This window comes from Petaurus breviceps, unplaced genomic scaffold (genome assembly GCF_028583685.1).
Source record: "Petaurus breviceps papuanus isolate PSGF00001 unplaced genomic scaffold, PetGlider_PUasm1.0 90779, whole genome shotgun sequence".
In the NCBI taxonomy this organism is placed as follows: domain Eukaryota; kingdom Metazoa; phylum Chordata; class Mammalia; order Diprotodontia; family Petauridae; genus Petaurus; species Petaurus breviceps.
The window spans coordinates 11,393,703-11,420,148 of record NW_027187344.1 but is presented as its reverse complement, the minus strand read 5'-3'; the positions used below and the strand labels follow the sequence as shown (position 1 = coordinate 11,420,148).

Genomic DNA, 26,446 nt, shown 5'->3' with positions numbered 1-26,446 from the left:
GTGTGTGTGTGTGTGTGTGTGTGTGTGTGTGTGTGTGTGTGTGTGTGTGTGTGTGTGTACTTACATTCGCATACCTCTCTAGGAGGGGGAAGCTGATCTCTCATGAGACTGCAGAGGAGAACACAAACCTCCCAGGGGGGCCTGCAAGCTTCTAGTAAGGGTGGGGAAGATGACTGACATATGTGGTCCCTGAGTCACCAAATCACAGCATCAGTTTAAATAAGGCTCAGATTTGGGTTGGGAGAAAGGGAATTGGACTTGGCTCAGATGAAGCTGTATGGCCAGGAGCTCTGGGCTGGGGGAGGTGCAGAAAGGCCAAGATGTCCTCAAACCAGCAGAGAAACATCCAAATCTTCCTTCCCACACCTCTGCCACCATCAGTCTGGAAGGTCCCCAAAGTGGCAGAAGGTAGAACTGCCTGTGTGACCTTAGCCCTCTGCTCCTGGGGCTGCCAGACCTGTCCTGTTTACACTTTCTGGAAGGCCTGGGGCAATGGTCATTCTGCCAGCAGCAGGTCTTGACCAAAGCTCCCAGGCACAGTCCCTTGATAATGTGTAGCAGGGTGGGGAGCAGAGGGAAAGAAGCTGCCCCTGCCCATTCACAGAAAGAGGGTGATTCGAGAAGCCACAGTCTTGCAACCATTGGAAGAAAATAGCTGTTCCTCTTCAGGGAAGAAGGCAGTTCCATCCAGCACAGCCTGGACTACCTCCTCTTCCTGCTGCTGGGCCAGGCCCAGCTGGGCCAGTTCATTGGTCACACAGTGCCGGACGTGGTGGCGCTGGAGAGGCAGGAAGGGAACCAGCAAGTCCAAGAGCTGGTCTTCTACAATTCCCGACTGCCAGAAACCATCTGAGGGTGAGGGAGAATGGCTGGGTGAGGAGACAAGCTGCCAGCTGAGGGTATAGGCCTAGAACACCCCACAGGAAAGGAACCATGATGACTGAACAGGGTGATCTACTCTTGGCTTTGAGCTGAAGTTAATGGAGAGTTGAGAGGGGCCACTTCGGGGGGGGGGAGGTGGTTTTACAAGATAGGGACAGGGAAGATGGAAGGCCTGAATGGCTAGAACTGTTCCAGTTCTAAGCTCTGACTCCCATTCTGCGTGGAGCCTCAGGGAAGTGGGGGGAGTGGATAGATAGGCAAAAGACTCACGCTGGGGGTTGTTCACGATGGCCTTCGAGATGGCAGGTTCTAGGTCCCCGAGCTGGAGCTCCTCTCGGTCTCTCCGGGCACGCCAGGCATCCAGTGCTAGCTGATTGATTTGTTCCCCACCAGCATTGCTAGAACCCCAGAGCAGGAGAGACAGGCCATAGATCAGAAAGAGGTGGGATAGGGAGGTCTGACTCATCTAGCAGTACATGGACATAGCCCAGGACTAGGAGGCAGGGCATGTAGGTCTGAACCCTAGCTCTTCCCTAGACTCTCTGGAACATCTGAGGGAAGCACCTTCTCATCTTGGGCAATAATCACATGTGTCTAGACAGTCCTGCTGAGCTAAGTACATTTTCACCCCTTGTCTCATTTGATTCTCACAACCACCTTGTGAGAAAGGCAGGGCAAGGGGAGGGATGAATGATCACCATTTTGAAGGTGAGGAAACAGGCTATCAGAAGTGATAATAACCAGCCATTCATCAGTTTCATTACAGATCTGGTACCAGAACCCAGGTCTTCAGTGTTGGCTTCCTTTTTTTGGGAGGGCAATTGGGGTTAAGTGGCTTGCCCGAGGTTACATGGCTAATTTTTGTGTAAAGGTCGGATTTGAACTCAGGTCCTGCTGACTCCAGGGCTGGTGCTCTATTCACTGCGCCACCTAGCCGCCCCCAGTGTTGCCTTCTATAAAAGGGAATTACCTGTTCCCTCATTTACCAATGTCATGAAGATGAAACAGATGAGGCTAATATGATGCTTGGAGATCTTCAAAGGATAAACAAGTCACCGTATATAATGATTTGTCTATAACTAGGGTTCAAAGGCCCTGAAGATTTCCTCTGCCATTTCTATGGGCCTCATGTAATTGGTTCTGAGGGGAAGCCCTGGCTATTCTGTTTGTTGACTAGCACTGACAGCTGGGAGAACAGAACCCAAACCTTACAGCCCCATCCCAAGAAGGCCTTTCCCTACCTGAGGAAGATGAAAATGGCTTTTCGGTAGTTGGTACCATAGACCACCCAGGAAGGCCCCAGGAAGGGACGGAGTACCCCTAACAGCCCTGGGTGCATTTTGTCCACCTCATCAAAGAGGAAGAGGGAACGGCCACAAGCTGTAAGGTTCCCCAAGATCCATTTCTTCAAATCACTCTGTAAAAGGAACACGAGGGGGCAGGTGAGGTAGCATGGAGAACTGGGACAAGAAAAGGTTAAAGCTGGGGTAGGGGGAAGGGGTGAGAAAAAGCCAGAGAGGTTGCCCTTCAGTCCATTCAGTGTGAGGCAGAACCATGCCCTGTCCTCAGAGGATAGGAGCTCCCCAGGAGATCCACCAAGGAAGAGCTGCCTTTACTGGGACCTGCCCTTTTTAATGACTTCCCACTGCTGGTGGTAGCTTTGTATTGACTCACACTTTTCCACTAATACTACAACCCCTTCCCATTTTTTAATAGTGATTTTTACTCCTCAAAGTTCTTTCATCCTCTCACTTGACTTTTTGGACAAATGGGCAGGCCTTATTCCCCCCATTTTATAGATGGTGAAACTGATGAAGAAGTAAAGAGACTTGTTTCAGGGTTACTTGGCCACATGAACAAGATAGCTGGCCAGGGGTAGCAGTGCAGGATGTGCTTAAGAGCAAAACCTAAAGCCCAAATTTCTATCCTTGAGCTCACAGGCACTGTGTTCTGGAGGAACAGGCCACAGATGAGATTATAGCTTTAGAGCAAGAAGGCAGTTCACAGGTCAGGGGGGGTCCAGCCCCCTCTCTTTATATGTAGGGAAGCTGAAGCCTAGTTACCAAGGTCATCCAGGGAATAAGTTAGCCAGGATGGGATTCAAACTGACTCCAAATTCAATTTTTCCATTATACTATTGTTGCCCTCACTGCCCCGCCCTGACCCATCCTGGGAATGTTTAATAAGTATTCAGAAACTTCTGTTAGATTGTGTCAACTTGGTGGAAATTAGATCAGAGAAGGGCAAAGAGGAAGAAGACCCAGCTCCTATCTAGACTTACCAAATTCCCAACTTGGCCTTAAGCCAGCTGATTTCCCATTCTGTGCTTTGGGCCCCTGGCACTAGGCCAGCTCCTGGTGGGAGGAAGGCCTGGGTGGTAAATGGCTTACCTTGTAGTGCTCTATCTGCTCTGCATGGGGGAAGTGGATGATGGGAGAAAAGTGATGCACGTGGGGATTGGCCATCCCATCTCGGAACAGGTACTGGACCAGCATGGAGCTGACATAGGATTTGCCTGTGCCAGTCCAGCCGTGGAAGGACATCACTAGGGGTTTGGCTGGTGCAGGATTCTCCACGAAAGCCTTCAGCCCCTTCATTACTAGTTGTCTTACCAGATGCTGCCCGGCCAAGTGCTGGGCCAAATCACACTCTAGGCCTGGAAAAGAGAAAGAAGAGGTTCCAGGGAGGCTAGCAGAGGAGCACTTGGTCCCCGTGGGGATCTCTGATTAAGGCAGGCATCTCAATCCCAGAAAGGGGATCTAATGACCTGGCTCCTCCATTCCCACAGGGACTTCTCCGACTCTTCCATCTACATAAAAAAATAGCCCCTCAGGTAATGTATCTCAGTCTCCCTGAACTTAAGGTCAATTAACACCCACCCTCTCCCCAAAATCTTTTTCCTGTGAACTGCTGCTAAGACAAATCCCCCTATTCTGTACTAATTTGCTCTTTGGAACCAAGTATAAGACTGCATTTTCTGTGTAAGATTTCCTTTTTAGATCCTGATTCTGCCATCCAGCATGTTGGCTCTCCCTCCCAGCTTCATGTTGTAAACAAATTTGATAGCTTTCTATATTTGCATATGAGCCACTGATAAGCATGGTGAAGAAAACAGAGCCTTCCATAGGTCATTAGATACTAGCTTGTCATCAGTTAACCAGTTGGCCAGCATGTTTTTTCTATACTAGGCCCTAAACTCAATGTTTATTACCACCTTTATAATGCCTTGTTCTCAGAGGCCTAGTATCCCCACCTAAACTCAGACTCCCTTCCCTCAAAGCCTTCTGCCAGAAACTAACAGATTAGCTTCCTTTACTAGGGGCTCTCAATACCAACTAGAAAGGGGCACTCTCTAGTCCCCCTAATTTCTGTGACTCAATCCCAATTTCCCAATCAAAACTAAATCTGAAGAAATCTCATGTAGTGCTTTAAAATTTGCAAAACATTTCACATGATCTCTGATCCTTAACCCTTGAAGGTAGATGCTACTGTTAGCCATGTGGTTTTTGTTTTTGTTTTTTCTGTTTTTTTTGGCGGGGATTGGGGGGAGAGGGTCTGGATCTATGATTTTATCAGCATAGGAGCTCATCAATGAGTAGGCTCCTTTTACCAAAACAGATCAGCAACACTCTACAGTTTGTCTTAGAGAGTTTTAGGGGGCACTGTAAAATCTGCATTTTATGATAAGAAAACAGATTCAAGGAGGTTACATGACTTGCCCTGGGTTATGTGACTAGAGTTAGAGGCAGGATTTGAATTTAAGGCCTTTGAGACAAGAGCTTTATCCACTATGATGTGTTTTGGTCTTTTTTTCAGTCTTGTCTGACTTTGTGACACCATTTGGGATTTTCTTGGCAAAGATACTAGAGTGGTTTGTCATTTCCTTTTTTCAGCTCATTTTACAGATGAGGAAACTGAGGCAAACAGGGTTAAGTGATTCCAATGACACTGAGGCCCACAGAGGGGATATCATTTGCCCAAAGTTACATAGGGCATTATTAGCCAAACCAGAACTAGAATCTACCTTCGGGGACCCCAAATCCAGTCTTTTTGCAGCGGATCCTATAGCCTCCCCAACCCTGATCCTACATCCAGTCTTCCACCTCTTGCTCCTGGCTGACCCCCTTTCCCAGAGCCCCCTGTCTCAGTCCCTGGCCCTTTGATCTAGCCCAGCTCCCACGTTCCCAAGCCCCGAGTGCCTGGCCCCAGTCGGGTCTCAGAAGCACCCGGCCCTGAAGCCCCAGCCCCCAATCTCCCGGGCCCGCAGCCCCCAAGCCTGGGACCCGGGTCTCGCATCCCCTGCCCCAAAGAGGAAGACCCTGAGCCCCCGACCCCCTGGCTTCCGGTCCCCTGGCCCCCCGCAGCCCTGCTCCCGGTCCTTTGGCCCACACCGCCCTGCCCCGCAGCCCTGCTCCCGGTCCCCTGGCCCACACCGCCCTGCCCCGAAGCCCTGCTCCCGGAGCCCGGCCCCGCAGCCGCCCGCCCAGCGCTTACCGCGGAGGTCGGGTCGGAAGTCGCACTCACAGAAGGCGCCGAAATTGCAGCTCAGCGAACCCAGGTCCCAGGCGGCAGCCGCGGCGGACACCAGCCCCAGCAGCTCGAGAAACCAGAGCAGCCGGGCCCAGACCGGGCCGACTCCTGCTGCCATCCCCGACCGGCTCGAGCCGGAGTCGCGGTTGCTCCGCCCAGACCCCTGTACACCAGTGCCCCAGACCTCCCAGCCCCGTCCCTCCAGTCCTCGTACTACAATTCCCAGAGTGCACCGCGGGGAAGGGAGGGGCGGGACTGCTCGCTCACCTGGGTTCAGGATCGGGCCCGCCCCCGCTCCCCTTCCCCCTAAGCGTAGGACAGAAACCAGGGTCCACCATGGGAAGAGAGTCTTAGGGCGAATGTGGGGATAAGGGATCGTCTGATCGCCCGCATGAGGAAACAGGTACTGAGGAGGCCAGGCAGGCTCCAGGATGCCTAGGTGGGGCAGGCAGAGCCTTGAAGCGGACACCAGGGGGCGCTGTTTCACTGCCCAACCTGCCAGAAAGGTGTGGGGGCCGCCTGTCCCCACACGCTGTCAATAAGAGTCACAAGTGTGAATGACGGCCAAAAGGTATCTTGGTGTGCATAAGGAGGGGCAGCTAGGTGGCCCAGAGGATAAGGGCACTTATCCTGGAGGCGGGAAGACCTGCTTCAAATCCTACCTCAGATGCTTCCTGCGCAAGTCCCTCAACCCCAACCTGTTTCCTCAAGTGTAAAATGGGCATAATACTGGCACTTACTTCCAAGGGTGGTTGTGAGGATCAAACAAGTTATTTAATATTTATATCGTTATTTTAAAAATACTTTTTCCAAGAGCCAGAAAGAAATAATTCAAATAATTTGGAACCAGTCAGGATCACACGAGATGTAGCAGCTTCTACACTAAAGGAGCAGAGGGCTTTGGAATATGATACTCCAGAAGGCAAAGGAACTAGGATTACAAACAATAGTAACTCACACAGCAAAACTGAGTATAATCCTTCTGGGGGGAAATGGATATTTAATGAAATAGAGGACTTTCAAGCGTTCCTGATGAAAAGACCAGAGCTGAATAGAAAATTTAACATTATTTCACAAAATTCAAGAGAACCATAAAAAGGTAAAAGAAAAAAAAAGACATTATAAGGGACTAAAGAAGGTTAAATTGTTTACATTCCTCTAGGGGGAAAAGATACATGTAGCACCTAACAACCTTATCATTATTAGGGTAGTTGAAAGGTATCTATATAGATAGACAGAGGGCACAGCTTTGAGTTGATTATGTTGGGATTGCATAAAAAAATGCTGGTTCACCTCCTCCTACTCCCACCTCTCTCCAACATCTGGAGAATTGTGATTGGGTTCAGTACTGGACACTGTAGTTTAAGAATGGCAGTGATAACCGGAGAGCATCTAGTCCAGGGGAGAGCTTCCAGTCCCATGATGATTGCTTGAAAGTGCTGGTGTTTAGCCTGGATAAGTAAAGCTTGGTGGGGGAGGACATCCCAGTTGTCTTTAAGTACTTGAGATGCCATGGGGAAGAGGGATAAGATTTGTCCTCTGGGACCCAGAGGAAAGAGTCAGAAGCAATCTGGAGAAGTGTCACACAAGTGACTTTAGATGATGTCAGGAAACTTTCCAGTTATTAGAACTATCTCAAAATCAAATGTGCTGCCCCAGGGTCCTGCCTGTTAAGGGTCTTCCAGGAGGTTGGACAGCCATTCCTCTGGTATTATAGTGAGATTCCTTTCCAATATGGGTTAGATTCAATGGCTGCTTAGGTTCCTTCCAAGGCTAAAATTCTGTGATTCTGGTTCTTATCCTCTATATTGAACTAAGGTCAAGAATATCAATCTAGAAGTAGCCACAGACCTTTGGGGAATGGTCAGTCCCAACCTCTCCCCCAGGGTCAACCTCCCTGTTCAGACTGCCATTCAATGCTCTCCATAGACTACTAATCTCTACCTACTTCTTTAGTCGTATGTAAAATTCTAGAATTCAAAGAACCCTAACAGATCACTAGGAATAGATACAGAATGGAGAAGAGGAAAGAATACTGACTTCAAATCATGCTTCTGTTACTTTAGATTTGTGTGACTCAGTCACTCAGTTCCCCCAAAGCTCTATCCTGGGTCTTTTTCTTTTTCTTGATACACTGTCTTTTCTGGGTAACCTTATCAGATCCCATGGGTTTAATGATCATATCTTTGCAGATGATTACTAAATCTATATATCCAGCCTCAGTCTCCCCTGAACTTCAATCCTGCATCAGTAATTGCTTACTGGACATTTCAGACTGGATGTCCTATAGGTGTTGAGAACTCAATATATCCAAACATAAAGCTTGTCATCTTTCTATGCAAACCCATCCCCCTTCCCCATTTGCCCATTTCAGGGGCACTCCTATCCCATGTTCACAACCCTGGTGTCATGCTTGACTCTTCACTCTTCCTTACCTGTATCTAATCAATGGCTAAATCTTGTTTCTACCTCTACTTCTATTGTATGTGTATCATACTTTCTACTCACGAGTTCACCCCACTAGTTCAGGCCCTTATCACTTTCCACTTAGACTTTTGCAAGATCCTCCTGTTTGGTCTCTCTGCCCCAAATCTCTCTCCAAATTCAAAAAGGGATTTTTCTCAAGTACAGGTTCCAACCTTGCCACACTCGATCCCAACTCACTTAATTCCACACCTCCCTATTAGCTCTAAAATTAAGTGTGAACTCCTCTCTTGGGTGTTCCCAACTTTTCCCAAGCTGGCCCTTCCCAGTCTTTTTTACACATTACTTCCATCCTAGTCCAGCCACACTGGCCTACTTGTGCCCCACACTCACAGTGCTCCCTCTCCTATCTCTGTGTCTTGACACTGTTCCCCATGCCTGGAATGCTCTTCTCACCTGCACCTCTTAGAATTCCTGCTTTCCTTCAAGATTGGACATCTTCTGCAAAAGGCCTTTCCTGGGGCCCCAGCTGCTAATACCTTCTCATCCAAGGTTACCTTGTATCTGTTTTGTGTACATCTGATACATCCTTATCTAAGTCTGGGTTGTCCTTTTCCATTAGAATGTAAACTCCAAATCTAGCCTCAGACACTTGACACTTACTAGCTTGGGCAAGTCACTTAACCCTAATTGCTTTGCCTTCCCCCCTCCAAAAAAAAAAGAATGTAAACTCCTTGAGGTCAGGGACCATATCACTTTTGTGTCTGTATTCCCAGCACTTAGCACAGTGACTAGCACTTAGTTCTTCATGTTTGTTGTTTGTTGAGTGACTGGTTTCCTCATCTGTAAAATGAGTGGATTGTACTTAGGTGATGTCCAAAGTGCGTTCTACCCACTTCATTTTCTCCATTTTTCCTTCTTCTCTGCTTAGGTTGTAGACCTGCCAATGGGCCCCATGGGTGACTCTCAGTACCATTGGTAACTCCTATTCCAGGCACCAAGCAGATATCCTCTTCCCTCTTAAGACCCTCAGACTTAGTACAATGAAACACAGCATATGTTGCCCTGAGAGGACCAGAAAAGTGATCCACGCTGCTGCTTGACCAGAATGACATTCCAATTAGAATATGTGTAGTAACTAATAAAATAGAAAACAAGCCAAAAGCAAAAGCCCTGAGTTCCCAAACAGAAAACCTGGGTTTGAATTCTGACTGCTACTGTGTTTCCCCGATAATAAGACACTGTCTTATTATTTTTTTTGGACAGAAAAACACCAGAAGGCTTATTTTCAGGGGAGGGCTTATTTTAATGAACATTGACAGCAATTTTAATAAACAGGTAAATGTGAACAAAAAAATGTACCTTTATTCAATAAGCAAATCACTGGGGAAGAACAGGATGATGTTCTCACTGCTGCAGCTCTGATTGGATGCAGCTCAGAGCGCGGTGTGTGTTTCACGGCGGGGAGAGGACGGTGCATACAGAGGGTACCGTACAGTAGCAATCTCAATAGGGCTTATTTTCGGGGGAGGGCTTATTTTAGAGGAATCTTACACAGTAAGGGGAGGGCTTATTTTCGGGATAGGTCTTATTATCGGGGAAACACGGTACTTACTGCCTATGTGACTTTGGACAGATCACTTTCTTTCCTTTGGGGCTCAGTTTTCCCATCAGCAAAATGAGATTAGATTAGATGGTCTCCTGCTACAGGAGATGGTCACTTCTGAAAGGTTGCTTTCATTCTAAATTCTAGATATAAGCATTCTATATCTGTGAAGTTATTCATATACCTAAATTCAATACTATATATTCCTTCTACAGAAATGGGTTTAAATAAATGTTTAAAATTGTTTTTTACATTTTAATTGAGGAAAAATAAAATATAAAATAAAAAAAGAAATGGGTCTAAAGTAATTAAGGGCAGGAAGTTTATTAGAAAGAAAAATAAGACCAATAAGAACAGATTACAGAATAGGGATCACAAAACATCCCTTCCCTATGAGTCAAGATTCTTTAAACAGGGTCCTCAAGTAGTAGTAGAAGGGCCCCAGGGTACCTGAGTCTAAGGAATGAACTCTTGCTGTTTTCACCTTTGCCTGGTACCTTTCATTGATTTTAAAGATCATAAGAGCACAGATTTACAACTGTAAGGGACCTTAGAAGCTATCTAGTCAAAGTCCTTCATTTTGCAGTTGAGAAAACTGAGACCCAGAGAGGTTCTAATTTTCCCAAGGTTGCTCAGGTAGCAAGCAGCTGAACTGGGAAATGAAACACAGTCCTATGACTTCAAATCCAAAGCGTTTTCTGCTGTACCATGTATTTCTCCCAACTTGCAAAATGGGGCCATTACAATATCTTCCTTTGGAGATCAAAATCATTTCCATTTTCCAGGGCCTTCTTGGCCCTAAGCCCAAGGAATTATTGGATCCAAGACCAAATCAATAATCAGTAGGCACTTAATGCACCTGAACCAAATGGATTTGGAGGACTGAATGACCACACGCAACCTCTCGGGTGCCAGCAGGCCTCACTGTCCAAGAGGCTCCAGGTTAGAGGGGGTTGAGTTTCTTGACCACCATTTGAGGACAGTAGCTTCCCTTCCCCCACCCCTTTCCGCAGCTCCCAAGGAAAGGCAAAGAAGATCCAGAAAGGTTTATTGTATGAAAGAAAGAACACAACATCTGTACATCTATTTACAGAATGAACTGGACTTATATACAGCAAAATTGAGTCTCTTCCTGGGAGAGGAAGAAGAAAGGGAGGGAAACAGAGGCTCAGAGTCAGGAATAAAAGGGACTCCAATTGGAGTATAGGGGCCAGGGAGTGGGGAAGAATTGAAGGAGAATTAAGGGAAGGAGTGAGAGGGAGGGGCTCTGGGGCCTTCTCAGGAGGCCCACTGAACGCGTAACGGGAAAAATAAGGGAGTAGGTTGGGAGCAATGTTGAGGACCATCACAGGTGCTCAGGGAAGCCAGGGAAGACACCAGAGGAGCGGCTTAGGAGGTATTCCTTGAACAGTGTCGGTCAGGGGTACTAGGGAGGGAATAGGGGCTGAAATGGGGGACTGTCTTGGGCACTAAATGGCCCTTTCTAAGTCCCAAAGGCTCTAACAACCCCATATCCCTCAGATGGATGCCTCCAGTGTGTATTTGGACAGTCTGGCTGCTTTCTGTATTGCAAGGGTTTTGGTTTGTGTCCAGCCCCAGGCCTGCGGGGGATATCTGTTTCTCCCCTTTTCTCCTCCCCCCAAATGCTGCCTGCAGCCATGAGGGTAGGGACTATTGGGGTGATGGAGAGTACGGGAAGGCTACAGCTCACTGGAACGGACGGCGGGCTCCAGTTTGTGGGACAGGGCAGTGAGGACCTTGTCAAACTTCTCATAGCGAAGGGCCTGGCTGCTGGCTGCCCCCTGGCTGCCCCAGAGAAGGCGCATCTGGAATTCTGTGCTGAATACTTCCAGAAGCTCTGGGAGGGCTTGAAATCCTGAGGGGAGAAATGAGGTCAAGTCCAGCCCCCAGGATCTCCTCCTCCATCCCCCAGAACCAGGCCTTGGACCTAGAACCTGGAAGCCTGAGTGTCTGCCTTCCAGGGCTGCTTATTCATTTTATTCATCCCTCAGGGCCCCACCCAAGTCTTCCTTCTGCTACAAAGCCTTCTATGGTTATCCTAGCACCTACAGACATCTCCCACCTGTGGACACTATGTTACTGACTCTCTATACCCTTCACTGGGCACAGTCTCTGAAAGAATGAATGAAAAAAATATTTATTAAATGCCATACTATGTGCAAAGCACTGGGGATTATGTCTATTACTTTAATATTCTACACCTGTGCATATCTCTCCCAACTATGCTATAAACTTCCCGAAGATAGGAGTTTTATCTTATTTTTTTTTATCCATTGGGCACCTACCCCAGGCAGAGTGCTCTTCAGGTGCTGGGAAGTTGTAAAATCTAGTTAAGACACAGTCCCTCCCTTAGGAAAGCTTATGTCTAATGGGAGTATAAGATACAAATACGTGTAACCACAATAACCTAATATGACATGTTAAGTGTGAGAAAGAACTACAAAGGCAAGTGCTCTGGGAGGCCCAGATGAGGTCATTACTGCTTAGAGGGGTCAGAGCAGACTTCTTAGAGGTGATGACATTTCAGTTGTCCCTTAAAGAATGGGCAGGAATTCAAATGATATATCTTGCAAAGAGATGAGGGCTAAGTTCTATATGTTACTATATATGAGTATAATTCTATATATATATTCTAAGTTCTATGTTAAATTAAATGAAGAAAAAGGGATAATGGAAATGGAAGAGAGACAGAGAGAGAGAGAACAGAAGGTGGGGAAAATATAAAAGAGTAAGAGCCAATGGGAAAAAGAGAGAGAAAAGAATATGACCCACAGGTGTCAGCCACCCCCAAAGAGTTCTTCCAGCCTTGGTGGTGCTCCTGAGACAGGTTGAACATCCCCAGTGCCCAAGGATCCCCTGTGCTCTGGGGAATTGGCCTGGGGCTGCCTACTCCCCGGATTCCATCTACAGCCTGCACGGTGCCTTACCTTGAAGCTTGACCTCAGCATTGGTGTGGTACAGGCCCCCATGATGGGCTACGGTGCGGGCAGCCTCCAAGTGTGCAAGGACGACTTCCACACCATGCTCTGTGCTTTCCCAAGGCTCCGGGCCCTCTGCTGGTGCAGCGTCACACTCCAGAAGGGTGATGAGGGGTAGCACATGAGGGAAGGTTGTGTTGCTCAGTGGGGGGCTGTCTGTAGTTGGGATAAACAGATAGGAAGCTCTAGCTTCCATTCACAGCAACCTCCTAGCGCGTTAGACATATATGGGGATGGCGGGGGACATCAGGGCCATGTTGAATCTGTGCTCCTGAAGGTCTTTCAACCTCCATCCCTGGTATATAAACACCCCGGTCTTCTTCATTTAGGAGCAATTGAACTAAAGAGAGGCTCAGAGTCACAGAGGGTAAGAACTGGAAGAGACTTTGGAACATGAAACATTGCAGGCAGAAAGGGACCTTAGAGGTCTTCTCCAGTCAAAGAAACAGACCCGAGCCAGTGGAATAACTTGCCAGTTCATGACAAAGCTGAGATTAAAGCTCAGATCTCTTAAATACCAAGTCTGTAACTATACTGCACTAGATGGGAGCAATGTGGGAACTTCCTTTCCTACACCCTACAAACCCCAATCACATGAGATAATAATTGTAAAGCACTTAGCAAGCACAGTGCCTGGTACACAGTAAGCACCATATAAATGTTCATTATTATCGTTATTGATTATCTGTACCTAACAGGGCCATGGGTACCACAGGCTGGGTGAGAGAGAAGACCAAAAGCCGCTCCACTGACTGGGCCCCCTCAGCTTGGGAGCTGAGTTTGGTCCCTGTTCCACCCTGGTCTATGCCGGCCCTTCTGTAGCTGTGGGACAGCTCAGGCCCATTGGAGCGGGAGTGGAGTGGGGTGCTCGCCAGGGGAAAGGGGAGGTACCCAGGAGCAGCCAACCTTTGCCCTCATTAAGGCTCTTCAGGAAGGGCTTCAACTTCTTCTCATACAGAATGGCCCCTTCTGTGTGCCGCTGCCGCAGGGTCATCCAAGTCTGCTCTAGTCGTGAGATCTGGGTATAGGGAAGGGGGGAGTGGACACAGAACACAAGGAAGGGTAGATGAGTCAGAGGACAAGGAAGGGACAAGGGTCTTCACTGGGGGCTGCCAGTTGTAGGTGGATTTTTGCTTTCAGAAAACCTAGCATAGGGATCCCTCAACATTCTATCATGATTTTTTTTTCCTAATTCAAAGAATCATCACAGAGTACCTGCCATGACTTTAGGTCCAGATTTATGGTTCCAACAGTGGAGGGCAGTTCTTTAGGGATACAGGGCCACAACTACTCTGTACCTTATAGTCTAGAGCAGGAAACCTGGGCCTGAACCAGGTTAAAATATAACTGGGAAATATTTAACAAAATAAAAATTAAAAAATAAAAACACATTAAGACATAGATAATGTTAACATGTGGTTTTCTAAGTCAATACATGGCCCAAAGGAATTCTTGTGTATGGTTTAGTGACTCTGTGTCTACTTGAGGTTGACACCACTTTAGAGAGATGCCTAGGGCACTGAAAGGTCATGTAGCTTCTCCACATCACCCAGTTTGCATATGTTAGAGGATAGACTCAAACCCAGGTCTTCCTGATTCCAAGGTCAGCTTACCTCTCATATCCAGCTATGCCTCTCAAGCCCTTAATATTATGAAATCCAAATGCATAAAACTGATATATTTGGCAGGAGGTGTGGGGATGGGTGGGGAAAGGGAGAAAAAGTTACTCATCACTTATGTTACAAAAGCATTTTTCATTTTAACAAGAAGATGCCGTTCAAATTTCCTTAAAACAATAAGACTTGCTCTGTGGAGTGAATTCTTTGGGATAGGGGACATCTGCTCTTTGTTTTATAGTCTTGGAGGAGCTGCTTGGAGCATTGAGAGGTTATGTGACTTGTCCAAGAATAGGACTTGCCCACTGTCAAATAGTAAGACTTGAACCTGACTCTGTTCACTATACCAGGCTGCCTCTCTAAAGCACCTTTCAGTGCATTTAAAATGTTGTTGTTGTTTTAAAATAGGATTTAGAGCTGGAATGGCCGAGCTCTTCTAACTCCAAATCAATCGTTCTTTCTCCTGCTCTATACTGATCTCATTTGATTTACAGATGGTGTAGAGGAATCGGTCTGTCCCCCAACCTACACTGAGATTCCTGGCTAGCTGTGTACTTCTCTTAGGCAATGCAGCCACTCAGCTGCTACTGCTCAAGGCAGACTGAGGACCCCAGAGTGCTCTGACCCAGCCTACTGTGGGGCAGGGAGGGAGGGGGATCTTGGACATCAGCCATGACCCAAAGGGAGGAAGGGAGAGAGGAAAGGAAGGAAGGGCCTCTACCTGGGCCATGTCCAAGGCACTCATGACTGCAGCAAAGCTGAACATGTTGCCCATAGTTCCTCGAAGCTCTGCCGCCAGCTGGATGGTCTTGTGCAGCAGGGCAGCCCGCTCCTCTGTGGAGCCTGTGCAGCCCAGGATGTCCACAGCCAGCATGATGGACATGGTACGGAACCTGTCAGAGGACGACAGGAGGTGGTTCAGAGAAGAGGGAGAGGCTGACTAGGTAGAGATGAGGAGGGCTAGGAAGAGCTACTTAGAAACCAGGACTCAGTTGAAAATAATTGGTCAACTGAGTACAAGGGGTGGGACTAGGGAAATAAGAGACTCAGGATCTTAAGACCAAGTGTAGAAAAGGACCTTAGAGCTAATACAGTTCAAATCAATCATTTATAGATAAAGTGAAAACTAGAGGGGTTTCCTGATTGGCCCAAGGTCACACAAGTGGCGTGGTGCAGGGATAGAATTCAAACCCAGTACTCTGGACACTATACCAGGGACAAGAGTGACCTGTTCCTGACACCTGAAAATATTCTGGGATGTGAATGGTCCCAAAGGTCTATCCGTATCTTGGGGAATCTCCATGTAAATGATCTCGGGGATGCCAGATCCAGGGACTTCCCATGAGAGCCCAACCTCTCCTCTCCCCACCAGCCTCTGAGGCCCCTTCTCACCGTTCCAGCAGGTCCAGTCGGAGCTGCCGACCGTGGGGGAGTGTTAGCAGCTCCATGCCCGAGCGGACTCCCATGAGCCCTTGCATCTCCTTGGTAACGCCCAGTATCCTAGCAACCTGCCGGGATGCCCAGAGAGCTGATTAATCTCCTCTCATTGGGGAAGGGGCCAGAAGCAAGGGGTCAGGGGAAGAGGAATCAGAATTACAGAATATGAAAGCTAGAAGGTCATCTAGTCCACAGCCCTCATTTTATAAATAAGTTCCTGGTAGTGAAGAGAGTGAATGGACTTGGCCAAGGTCCCACAGCTAGTTGGTGGCAGAGCTAGGGTGTCCCTGTTCAATCATAGGGTCATAGGATTTTAAGCTAGAAGGACCTCAGGGGTTGTCCAATCCAACCCCCTCGTTTTATAGATGAATAAGCTAAGGTCCCAAATGGTTAAATGACTTGCCTGTGGTTATACAGGTTGTATGTAGCAGAACCTGGGGAGGAGGAAGGGGGAGTGGAATAAGCCACCTCTCTGAGCCACCCCCCACCCAGGGGATAGCTGTAAGGTAGGCTCTGCCCCTTTCCTGTTCCATTTCAAGCCCATACCAGACAATCAACTTTGGTGACGTGCCGGGCTAATGTCTTGGCATCCACATCGGCAAGCAGTTCTTTCACCTTCTTAAGGATGCTCATCTCCAAGGGTTTGTTGTCCTTGGGAATCAATATTGACTGGAAGGTGGTGGGGTTGAAGGAGGAAGTCACCTCTATGACGGGCAGCATGAAGCCTCCGCCCTGGTCCCCTTCATGAGGTCCATTCTCTGGTGCCCTCCCACCCATTAAGTGCTGTCCTTCCTCCACTTTCAGACGTTCTACATAGCTCTTGACCCCGCCAAGGCGAGTGGGGGGTTCAGGAGCCACACGTTCTCGGCTGCCCCTTATGGGTGGCTGAAGCTGGCAGTAGTGGCCAGAGTCCGGGTCGCTGTAGCTGTTGAGGGATGGGGACGGGGAGGCCTGGCAGTAGCTATGACAAGGGGTAGGGTGGATGTTGTTGCTTGGATCACTAGGTGGTTTGGTGCCATTTCCTGGGCACAGCTGGGGCTCACTGGAACGGCGGATGACAGGGGAAGCAGGCGTCATGCCAGAGGACGGAATGCCTGGAACATTTACACGGGTCACTGTAGGGAAATAAAGGAAAAACTTATAGAATCAGAGGATTTGGGACTGGGAAGTATCTTAGAGATCAATTAGCCTAATCTTATTTTACAGACTGGGAAAATGCTTCACACAGGAAATAAGTAGCAAAGTGAGATTTGAACCCAGGTCCTATGAATCCAAATCAGGGCTCTTTCCATTACATTAGTTACCGTGTTTCCCCGATAATAAGACACTGTCTTATTTTTTTTGGACAGAAAAACACCAGAGGGCTTATTTTCAGGGGAGGGCTTATTTTAATGAACATTGACAGCAATTTTAATAAACAGGTAAATGTGAACAAAAAAATGTACCTTTATTCAATAAGCAAATCACTGGGGAAGAACAGGATGACACACTCACAGCTGCATCCAATAAGGGCTGCAGCTCGGAGCGTACGTTTCACGGGGGGGGGGGGGTAGTGCAGGGGATCACCTTCACTACAGTAGCAATCTCAATAGGGCTTATTTTAGGGGGAGTGCTTATTTTAGAGGAATCTTACACAGTAAGGGGAGGGCTTATTTTCAGGATAGGTCTTACTATCGGGGAAACACGGTACTAAGGCTGAAAACCATCGGTACAGACACTGAGACCCAGAAGGGGCCCTTCCCCTGACTCTTGTTAAGCTAACTTTGGTTCATCCCTGGGTGAGTTTGTTTCCTCCCCACCATGGGTGTGGCCATGCTAAACATTCTTCCTTGGTCTCAAACACAGAAGAGGGAGGTGCTGATCCAAGTGACTGAGACCAAGTCTGGCATTACACGCCGAAACCTGGACATTCAGAATGTAAAACCTCCGAGATATTAATGGTGCCCCAAAGAGACTCAGCAGGACTGAAGGCCGCTTAGAAGCTTCATGTTGTTTAGTATTTAAAATAAGAATGATTTTTTTAGAGGCTTGTTTAAGAATAGTAAATATTATTTGTTGAGTCATGTAATCTTTCAGAGAGGCTTAGTGGATAGATCTTAGTGTAGCTGACTGAGGAGTTAAGAAGACCTGAGTTCAAAACTTGCCTCTGAAACATAACTAGATGTGTGGTCTTGGGGAAATCACTTGACCTCCTAGGTCCCCAGGCAACTAATCCTTTGAAGACTATAAATTACAGATGGTGGTGGGAGTTTTCTTACTTGTAGTTCCCTATAGCAAAGAAATCTCAAGTCTGGATAAATAAACTTCCACATATGAGGGTTTTTCAAAAGGGAACTTTATCTGCTAAATCCCTTTTCCATAAGGCACAGTAGTCATCTGCAACAAAGTTAGGTACACGGTTTTAAAAACAAAAATGGAATGTGTAGGTAGCTGGAAGACTGCCCTTGGGAATCAGGAAGATCTGGGCTTGGCTGCTGCCTCTGACCCGGAGTGGTTGTGTAGTTCTGTGTCAATCACCTACCTTTCCCTTGCTCTAGTCCAGGGGTGGGAAACCTGTGACCTCCAGGTCACACAAGGCCCTCTAGGTTCTCAAGTGCAAACCCTTTGACTGAATCCAAACTTAAAGTTGAGGACTAGAGGACCTAGAGGGTCACATATGGCCTCAAGGCTGAAGGTGCCCCATTTGGATTCAGTCAAAGGAACTTAAGGACCTAGAAGGCCACCTTCAGCCTCAAGGCCTCAGATTCCCCACCTCTGCTCCAGTCAATTAACTCCTTAAGACAAAAAGTTTCCAACATGCATTGGTAGAGGAAATTCCTCACCAGGAGCTGCAAACACTGACTAAAACACAGGTTTGGTTCAAAAACAGGTTGCCTCCTTAGACCCTTAGTTCCCAGGCACATTTCCCCCCCAGGACTTTACCTCCCTCTGAAGACAAACAATCCTCCTGAGACTTCAACAAGGTAAGAGTTTTTTTTTTCTTTTTGCTTTTTGGAGGGCAATTGGGGTTAAGTGACTTGCCCAAGGTCACATGGGTAGTTTTTGTGTTAAGTGTCTGAGGCTGGATTTAAACTCAGGTCCTCCTGACTCCAGGGCCAGTACTCTATTCACCACACCACTTAGCCGCCCCTAAAAGAGTGCATTTTTTTTTTTAAGCAATCGGGGTTAAGCTCAAGGTTACAAGGCCAGTTATTTCTGGGTGTGGTGTTGAGTGTCCGAGCCCAGGATTCCATCTCCAGGTCGTCCCAACACTGGAGCCGGTGCTCTTACTCACTGAGCCACCTGGCTGCCCCTAAGCAATTGGGGTTAAGTAACTTGCTCAAGGTTACACGGCCAGGTGTTTCTGGGTGGGTGCTAAGTGTCTGAGCCCGGGATTCGATCTCCAGGTCTTCTCAACACTGGAGTTGGTGCTCTTACTCGCTGTGCTACCTGGCCGCCCCAAGAGTGCATTTTTTAAACCCAAACTTTTCTGCAGTGAAAATGACTTGTAGGACCCCCTTTTCCTAGGGATCATGTTTTAGGAAGCATGGACCCATTTAGTGCATACTGAGTCACTGACAGTTATGGCCAATAAAAGTGAACAGGCTTGCCACACAGCCTGAAAAAAATGGCACAATGAAGGACTAATTGTGTATAATGCATTGGAAATAATAACAGCTAACATTTATATGGTGCCTACTATGTGCTAGGTACTTCGCTAAGTGATTTATGAATATTATCTCTATTATTTCATTTGATCCTCACAACGACTCTGGGAGGTGGTTGCTATTGTTATCCCCATTTTACAGCTGAGGAAACAGAGGCAGAGGTCAAGTGACTTGCCCAGGGTCACACAGCTAGGACATGTCTGAGGCCAGATTTGAACTCAGGTCTTCCTGACTCCAGGCCTAGCCCACTGTCCACCTCAACATGTAGCCACCTCTAGGAACTTTCTTTTTTGAACGCCTCTCCTCTTCTTGTGGGCATCTTATTTACTGATTTAAATTATTTCCATTAGAAGATTGGTTTGGTTGGTGCACACATTCTGTAGTCCTGAGAGAGCTTGAAGAATAAGTCATTTTGTTACATTAGCTATTTTAAGAAAGGTTACATGATGTGAGAAGAGGTCCAGAGATAGACCTATCTAACCTCTGACCAAAAGACTGATACAGGGCTGAGGCAATAATGCTTACACAGACACAGACACATACACACACACATGCATACACACATACATGCACACATACACAAATGCACACACTCACACACCAATTCACAGTCAGATGCTCAGAGAGGTTATTGGCAGCCAGCCCTCCCTTCCCTTGTCCCTTCCCGCAGGCCCATACCAGTGCTATAGGCTGGTGATCCAGGGCTCTCAGAGATGGGAGACATTGGGGAGTGGAGGTCTGGGATCTGGTCCATGCTGAGGGCACAGTTGCGGATGGCATCCCGGTGAGGGGGAAGAGACACACTGTAAACCAGAGAAGAGCAGAGCACATCCCCTCAGCTCAGTACCTGACTCACCTGGATTCCCTCCATTATTGTCCCCACTTCTTGTCCTGCTGTCCTGGGCCCCTCCATTTTTCTGCCCAACCTTCCCTACCCTGTCTCCATTTTCTCTTCCCCATCCTTCTAGCCCAGGTTGCCTAACCCTATAATGTCTTCTTTTCCCCACATCTCCTGTCTTCTATTCCGTGAAGTCTGAACCCATCATTCTGAACACTGGAGGTTTGAGGTTGGGAGGCTGGTTTATTCAGAGACCAGTGAAACCAAGAAGCATGTCTGCAACTGATTCTCCCCTCCCCAGCAGTGAACTTCTTTCTAGGATCAGGCTGCAAGGTTTCTCCCTGATCATGTGCCTGAATTTCTACTCCTTAGAGTGAATCCTAGTTGACATAATCCCTTTATCCCTCCCTTTCTTCCATTTACTTAACCCCTCACCCACAGAACCTCTCTCTCTGAAACTGGCCCAGATAATACAGTTTTTGGTTCCTGGGTTTAGGGTATCTATCTGGCTCTGTCTTTGGAGAACAAAACCAGAGTCCTTCCCAGGAGAGGTACATGGTGAAGAGACCAAATGCACCATCTATCCCACCTGCTCCAGGGTGGAAAGACCTCACTCCATTGCTTAGGAATGGAGAGGGCAGAGAAGACGGCAGGGATAATGAGGAAGCTAAAGGGAGGTGGCCCAGCTCTGAGCTCCCTGAGGCCATCAGGGCCTCTATACTCTCTGGCACCTGGCTTCATTTCATGCATTGTGGTTCTTGGCACAAGCCTCAGCCTTTGACTCCAGGCCACAAGCATTTCTGCTGCTGCCCACCCAGGATTGATCCAGGCCCTTTCCAACATTTTCAGGTCCAGGATGAAGGGAGGTACCTCCTTTGCCCAGGGGGCACAGAGAGGAAATGACCCAGCAATGGCTTTCTCTTATCCATGTCATGGGGTAAGACCCAATGTAGTAAGGATTTGGGGGTTCTATGATAAACTATAAGGAGGTCTTTGAGAAGAGATCAAGAAAAATACATTGTGGAAGAAGAAGGGAGTCCTGGAATCCAGATACCTGGGTCCTGTTCACAATAAGAGCTTTCTAGGAGAAAGATATATCTGTGCCCAGTGTCCTGGGAACTGTTAACCCCTTACTTGGGGGAAATGGGAGTGTGCACAGACTCATGTGAAGACCCTACTTCCTTCTCCTAGCTCTGCCACCAGGTGACAGGGGCTATTGAGAAATCAAGGAGAATCTCATATTAGCTCAGTAAGGCCTAGATTCTAGGCAGAGAAGGAACCTCTCCTCCTCCCCTCAAAAGAACAAACTGGGCACACTGGTGGGCAGCATAGAGCCACTGAGCATAGAATGTCAAGGGTGGAAGGGTCCTCAGATATCATCGGGTTCAACTGCTACATTTTACAGAGGGAGAAACTGAGAAAAAAGAGAAGCAATTTGCTGCAGGTACCCCACCTGGTGGGGCAGCCCTCGCCCCTGGTTATCTTGTCTGCTGTCAGCCCATCGGTCATGGTGACGCTCCTCCTCTTCATGTGGCCTCCCTTCTGGCTGGAGGGGCTGGCAGGGCCCCCAGACTTGCTGTGACCAAGACCATAGCTGGCCTCCAGGTAACGCAGGGGGAAGGTGCGGTTGATGGGACAGTAAATAATGGCTCCACTCTGCTCGGACACAGCCTTTCGGCTTCCCACATAATAGCGGACCAAGGCAGGCACATGGTCAAAGCTCTCTTGTTCAAAGAGGTATTGAATATGGGTATAGTTCTCACTGGCCTTCACCATAACCTTGTTGACCTTGAAGTGCAGGGGCTGGTTGTGCCAGCGACAGGTGAGGACGTAGTCACCCAGGCTAGTTAGCGAGTCTCGGATAAGGAAGTCGCCATTCCGTTGAACCAAGCTCTCTGAAACCTGTGGAGAAACGTATTCAGAACCCAGCACTTGGGAAAAGGGAAGAGAGGAGAGAAGGGCAGGGGCACGTTGCTAGTGTACAAGGGACTGAGCAAGTTCACAGATCATAGCCTGGGGGGAGGAGGGAGAAACTCAGTCACGTCTACTCACATCATCATAGTCAACATTATTGTCAGCACCACCACCACCATCCTCACCCACCATTACTGTTCCTATATCACCAGCATCACTAAATCATTATCAGCACCACCATCCCCTTTATCACTGCTAGCAGTCCCTTCCCCACCTTAGCGTGCCTCCATCATCAGCCTCTATAAGTATGACTGTCACTATCTTATCGCCATCTCTGTTACCACCACTGCCACTGTCCAACCCCATTATTCCACCACTATTATTGGCAACATCATTAGAACCATCATCACCACCAGTGACCATCACCACCACAAAACAGTATTTGAACACTTCCCTGGAGAGGGCACTCTATATAAAGCAACTGTTTGATTCCTGCTCACACAAACCTCCCTTCTGCTACGTGGAAGTTTTCTTCCTAGTCTAGGAAGTCTATACCGATTATATTTTTGAATTATATTTTTTAAGTACTCAATCAAGCTCTCTCTTGTGAGTGTGATATATACAGTGGGCTGGGACCAGGACTGGCAAAGAAAGCTGGGAGGTAGGAACATCAGTTGCAGAACGTCTAGCTCCTTTCTCTCTCAGGAAGAGGATCCAGAGATTCTTAAGCCTTTGGAAATATTGGATTACTAAAACCCTTTCTGCCCCTAACCACCATCTAGAAAGTCAATACTACCCAAGTCACAAATAAAATCTCCTGGCTCTGTCACTTATTACCTCTGTGATCATGGTCATTTTTGCTCTTGGCCTCCGTTCCTCACCTTTAAAACGAAAGAGAATGGATGGCCTCTGAGATCCTTTCCCATTCTAGGTCTAAAGTCCTATGAACCTTTGACTCCAGGCTGTGGGAAAGTCCATACTAATCCTGTCCTTGCACATAGTTTTGACAGTTGACACACTCAGACTTTCATCTCTTCCATGCATGCAAGCAGATTCAGACGTAAGAACCATTTTTGAATCCCCAGAAGCTGGGCTTGTTTGGACACAGGGCACTAAGAGCTGGAGCTAGATCCCAAGCATTTGGGCCCCTACTCACCTCTCGGGGAATTCGGCCATGGTACCAGGCATGGCTTCGGAGGTCAGTGCTACTTAGTTTGAGTTCCTCCTCCAGTTCCTTGTGAAGTTTCTCTGGGGAAGAGTCCAATATGTACTTCTCCTTTGAGAACTGGGAAAAGGAACACAGGGGGTGTTAGCCACAGATTAGGAATTCCTCACATCCTCCTATCTGAGCCCTTTGCAAATGGCTTCCCCCATCCCTGCAGATCCTGAGGCCCAGTGCCTGAAAGATGATTTTTCCAACAAGAAGGAGAATCCCTTGCTTGTTTCTGCACATAGAATATCACCCTGTGATATAGGCAGGGCAGAAAGGAGGATTCACATTTAACAGATGATAAAGCAGAGGCCCAAAGAAAGAAAGGGATTTCCCAAGGTCACATGGAGAGTTAGTGAGAGAGCCAGGATTTTTCAAACCCAGAGCTCCTGAGTGCAAGCCAAGCCTCTTCCCACTACCTGTCCTCTGTCCTCCCTCCTCCCTCTTTTTCTGCCACAGGTGTGAACTCGACAGGTTATTCTTGGCTCCTCCATCCCCAGTGGGCAGGAGGCTGACGGAATCCTCCTGGAGAGACCCAGGGCCTCGGAGAATAGCACCAGGAGGGAGGGAGATGAGGGGTTGCTATTTCCCATATAAGGATAGGACAGGGAGAAAAGCAGCTGCCCTGACTTCGCTTGGAGGGAGGATGTAAGAGAAAGCTATGCCTTGAAATCTTTACTTGTCCAACTGCTACCTTGGTCATTGCTTTAAGCAACTCCATTCCAAAATTCAAGACCCAGTGAGCTAAGGGAGACAATGTGTTTCAGTGGAAATTAGTCCTTGACAGGGTCTGTTCTACTGAAGGGCTGTATCACCTTATGTCACGGCTGCACTCTGAATCTTAGCTTGTCTCAGCTCTGACATTCTGAGTGAAGAGTTTGAAGGGGGCTAATAGACCCAGCCCATGCAGACTACAGTTGAAAAGATCTTCCTAAAGCTTAGGGTAGGGGGACACCTGAGTCCTTAGTCACCCCCTTGTCCTTAGAGGTCCTTACATTAAACCCAGAGGGTTTATGCCCCTAGGATCTAGGGGAGGAGGGGATGCGAGAGGCCTGACTGGATGGATAGAGGAGAGTCCCCGGTGGTGCATCTGCTCTCTGCCCTGTCATTGGCCAGAGATGATCTCACTGCTTCCCAGCTTGCTGGTGTGCGATTGGTTGAGGCCGCAGGGATGCTGTTGTCAGCTGGATGGGGGCCAGTCATTCATGCAGGGCTTAGGGATGAGCGTGTGTGAGAGAGAGGGGGAAAGAGGGAAAGGGAGAAATGATCAGCTCTCTGTCTCCCTGAAAGAGGCTGGAGCCTAAATGGCAAAGTGAAGGGAAGATGGCAAAGCAGTGACTGGGGGTGTGTGACTAGTCTCCTGTTTAGCCCCCCACCTTTCCACTTGGTTTCTCTTTTAACCCTTCCTGTGCCTCAGTTTCCCAACCCTATGGAAGCCCAACATATCCAAGATTGATGCTCATCCAGGGAGGCTGAGGTCCTCCCCCTCCCCTGCCTCTTTGGCTCTTGGTTAACTCTTTCAGTGCCAGGATCTAGTCCCCTACCTGCACTTGCCAACTTGGGTTCAGAGATCCTTGACTCAAATGTGACAGTGCCTACTGAGGAAATAGTCCAAACCCAACCCCTACTCCTATCCCAGGCAAATCTCCAAAGGGCAGGTAAGTGGTTTGCACTTAAGCAGCAGCCCAGTTCCAAGCCCCATAGCTTTTCCTCACCACCCCTCCTGCCCCCAGCACAGCCACAGAACAGAAATCAGAGATCAGAGTCTCCTGGATAGAGTTTCCTGGATACAATGGGAACAACCCCCTTCTTCCCTACTGTCCTCCCTTTCCCCAAGTTTGAAGGGGCTCAGAGCTCCAGACTGACTGTGGAGGGGAAGGGGCTATGGCAGAGAGAAACTCCTTCTGGGCATCAAGGACCACTTGGCAGGAGACAGTGACCCCATTGCCTCCCTCTGACCCACAGAGCTCTAGCTCTGCAGGATGAGCTGGCACTGGGGGAGGCACAGACCAGTTTTCTGAAACCAGAATTGGAGATGCGGCTGCTCCCTCCAGATCCTCCATCCACAAGGGAAGGGGGTGGGGGAGGCAGAAGGAATGGAGGGTGTACCTCCTGTCACCCAGAAGTGACAAGGACATTGAGCGTGGTGATGGGGGTCAGTGAGAGAGCAGCACTCCTCTCTTCTCTGGGTGGGGGCAGGTCCCCCCTTTCCCTCACCTTGCGGCAGACCAGCCAGCCCCGCAGTAGATTCACCCACCCCCTTACACTCCAAGTGGGCAGCACCCATTTGTCTCTTCTGACCCCAAACATGAAGCCAATAGGTAAGAGGGGTCCCCTGCCAGCCACAAGCCCCGCAGCACAGACTAAGAATGACATGGTCCCCTGCCTACGGCCACTGTCCCCCTATAGAAACAACCCTGAGGTGTCCCCAGCTGCCTCGGTTCCTAGACAACTGACCCCTGGCCCAGGGTATTACTCCACCTGACCCCCTGAAGCTCTGAGGCAAAGGGCATCCTCTTGCCTTCCTCCCGCCAGCCCCCGGCCCCTCACCTGCACGAAGGAGCCCCGGTAGAAGCAGCACGCCGCTGCTGACAGGGCACTCCACAGGCTGCAGCGCTCCGTCATCGCTGGCCGCTCTGGGCTCTGGGCCCGGGGGCAGCAGGAGCCCAAGGACTCACTTGGGGTTAGCAAGGTGGTAGGGGGCTGGCGCACTGAGAGGGGCTGAGCTGGGCTGGGACCAGGGCTGGGGCCACCAGCAACCGCTCGGCTTGGGTCTGTGCCTCTTCCTCAATTACCTCATCTCCTTGTTAGGGGAGGAGCAGGGAGGTGGGGGGAGGGAGGGAGGGGCGGGGAGACCCCACCCCCCTAGCCAGCCAGGGAGAGGGGAGGGGGCTATTGTTCCTCCCTCAGCCTGCCTCCAGACTCGCCCCCTCCTCCCTCCCTCTCTTACATCCCCCTTCTTTTTTCTCCTTCCCGGAGTGCTGGCCAGCTCCATCCCGGGTCTCCTAGGCTCTGCAGTAGGAAGGTCTGAGAAAGAAAGGGTCATACTCCTAGTAGGAATTACCATGTGGGGAGGGCTCTGAGGAAGCTGAGGAGAGAACCCCTAGAGAGAACTTTATAGTGGGGTCTTGGAGGGAGAACGGGGCTGAGGGTATTTCGTGCCCTATGTTGCGGGGGAGGGGGCGGTGTGAAAGATTCCCCTACATAAACATACTCTTCTCCCAGAACGTCTTATTGAAGGAGTTCAGGATCAATCAATTGTAATGAATTTAAAAAATCCTATTTGCATTAAAAGAATAAATTAAAGAACTCTTTGCCTTACAAAGGGACTCACAATAGGCCT

At 48.6% G+C, this 26,446-nt stretch overlaps 2 protein-coding genes across 5 annotated transcripts in view; both read right to left on the bottom strand.

The window, feature by feature from the left end:
- The window catches only part of TOR2A (torsin family 2 member A), a 5,888-nt gene extending 242 nt beyond the window's left edge, over window positions 1-5,646 (bottom strand). Inside the window, exons 1-5 of the mRNA XM_069069552.1 lie at window positions 5,377-5,646; window positions 3,273-3,538; window positions 2,124-2,299; window positions 1,153-1,280; window positions 1-849 (exon numbers count right to left, since the gene is read on the bottom strand). The exon at window positions 1-849 is cut by the window's left edge and continues 242 nt beyond it. Of these exons, the coding sequence (XP_068925653.1) occupies window positions 599-849; window positions 1,153-1,280; window positions 2,124-2,299; window positions 3,273-3,538; window positions 5,377-5,530 (975 nt within the window). The 5' untranslated portion in view covers window positions 5,531-5,646 and the 3' untranslated portion in view covers window positions 1-598. The remainder of the gene's footprint in view (window positions 850-1,152; window positions 1,281-2,123; window positions 2,300-3,272; window positions 3,539-5,376) is intronic.
- A 4,830-nt stretch (window positions 5,647-10,476) lies between these two features.
- SH2D3C (SH2 domain containing 3C) overlaps window positions 10,477-26,446 on the bottom strand; it is a 29,825-nt gene continuing 13,855 nt past the window's right edge. For 2 of the 4 annotated variants that reach the window (XM_069069547.1, XM_069069550.1), the window contains 9 exons: window positions 23,050-23,178; window positions 21,433-21,881; window positions 19,820-19,944; window positions 16,041-16,609; window positions 15,450-15,565; window positions 14,779-14,950; window positions 13,348-13,459; window positions 12,391-12,597; window positions 10,477-11,318 (listed from right to left, as the gene is read on the bottom strand). In XM_069069547.1, the coding sequence (XP_068925648.1) occupies window positions 11,143-11,318; window positions 12,391-12,597; window positions 13,348-13,459; window positions 14,779-14,950; window positions 15,450-15,565; window positions 16,041-16,609; window positions 19,820-19,944; window positions 21,433-21,881; window positions 23,050-23,178 (2,055 nt within the window). In that variant the 3' untranslated portion in view covers window positions 10,477-11,142. Of the gene's footprint in view, window positions 11,319-12,390; window positions 12,598-13,347; window positions 13,460-14,778; window positions 14,951-15,449; window positions 15,566-16,040; window positions 16,610-19,819; window positions 19,945-21,432; window positions 21,882-23,049; window positions 23,179-25,653; window positions 25,894-26,446 lie in introns of those variants that run through there. The other 2 variants (XM_069069551.1, XM_069069549.1) reach the window with 2 other exon arrangements.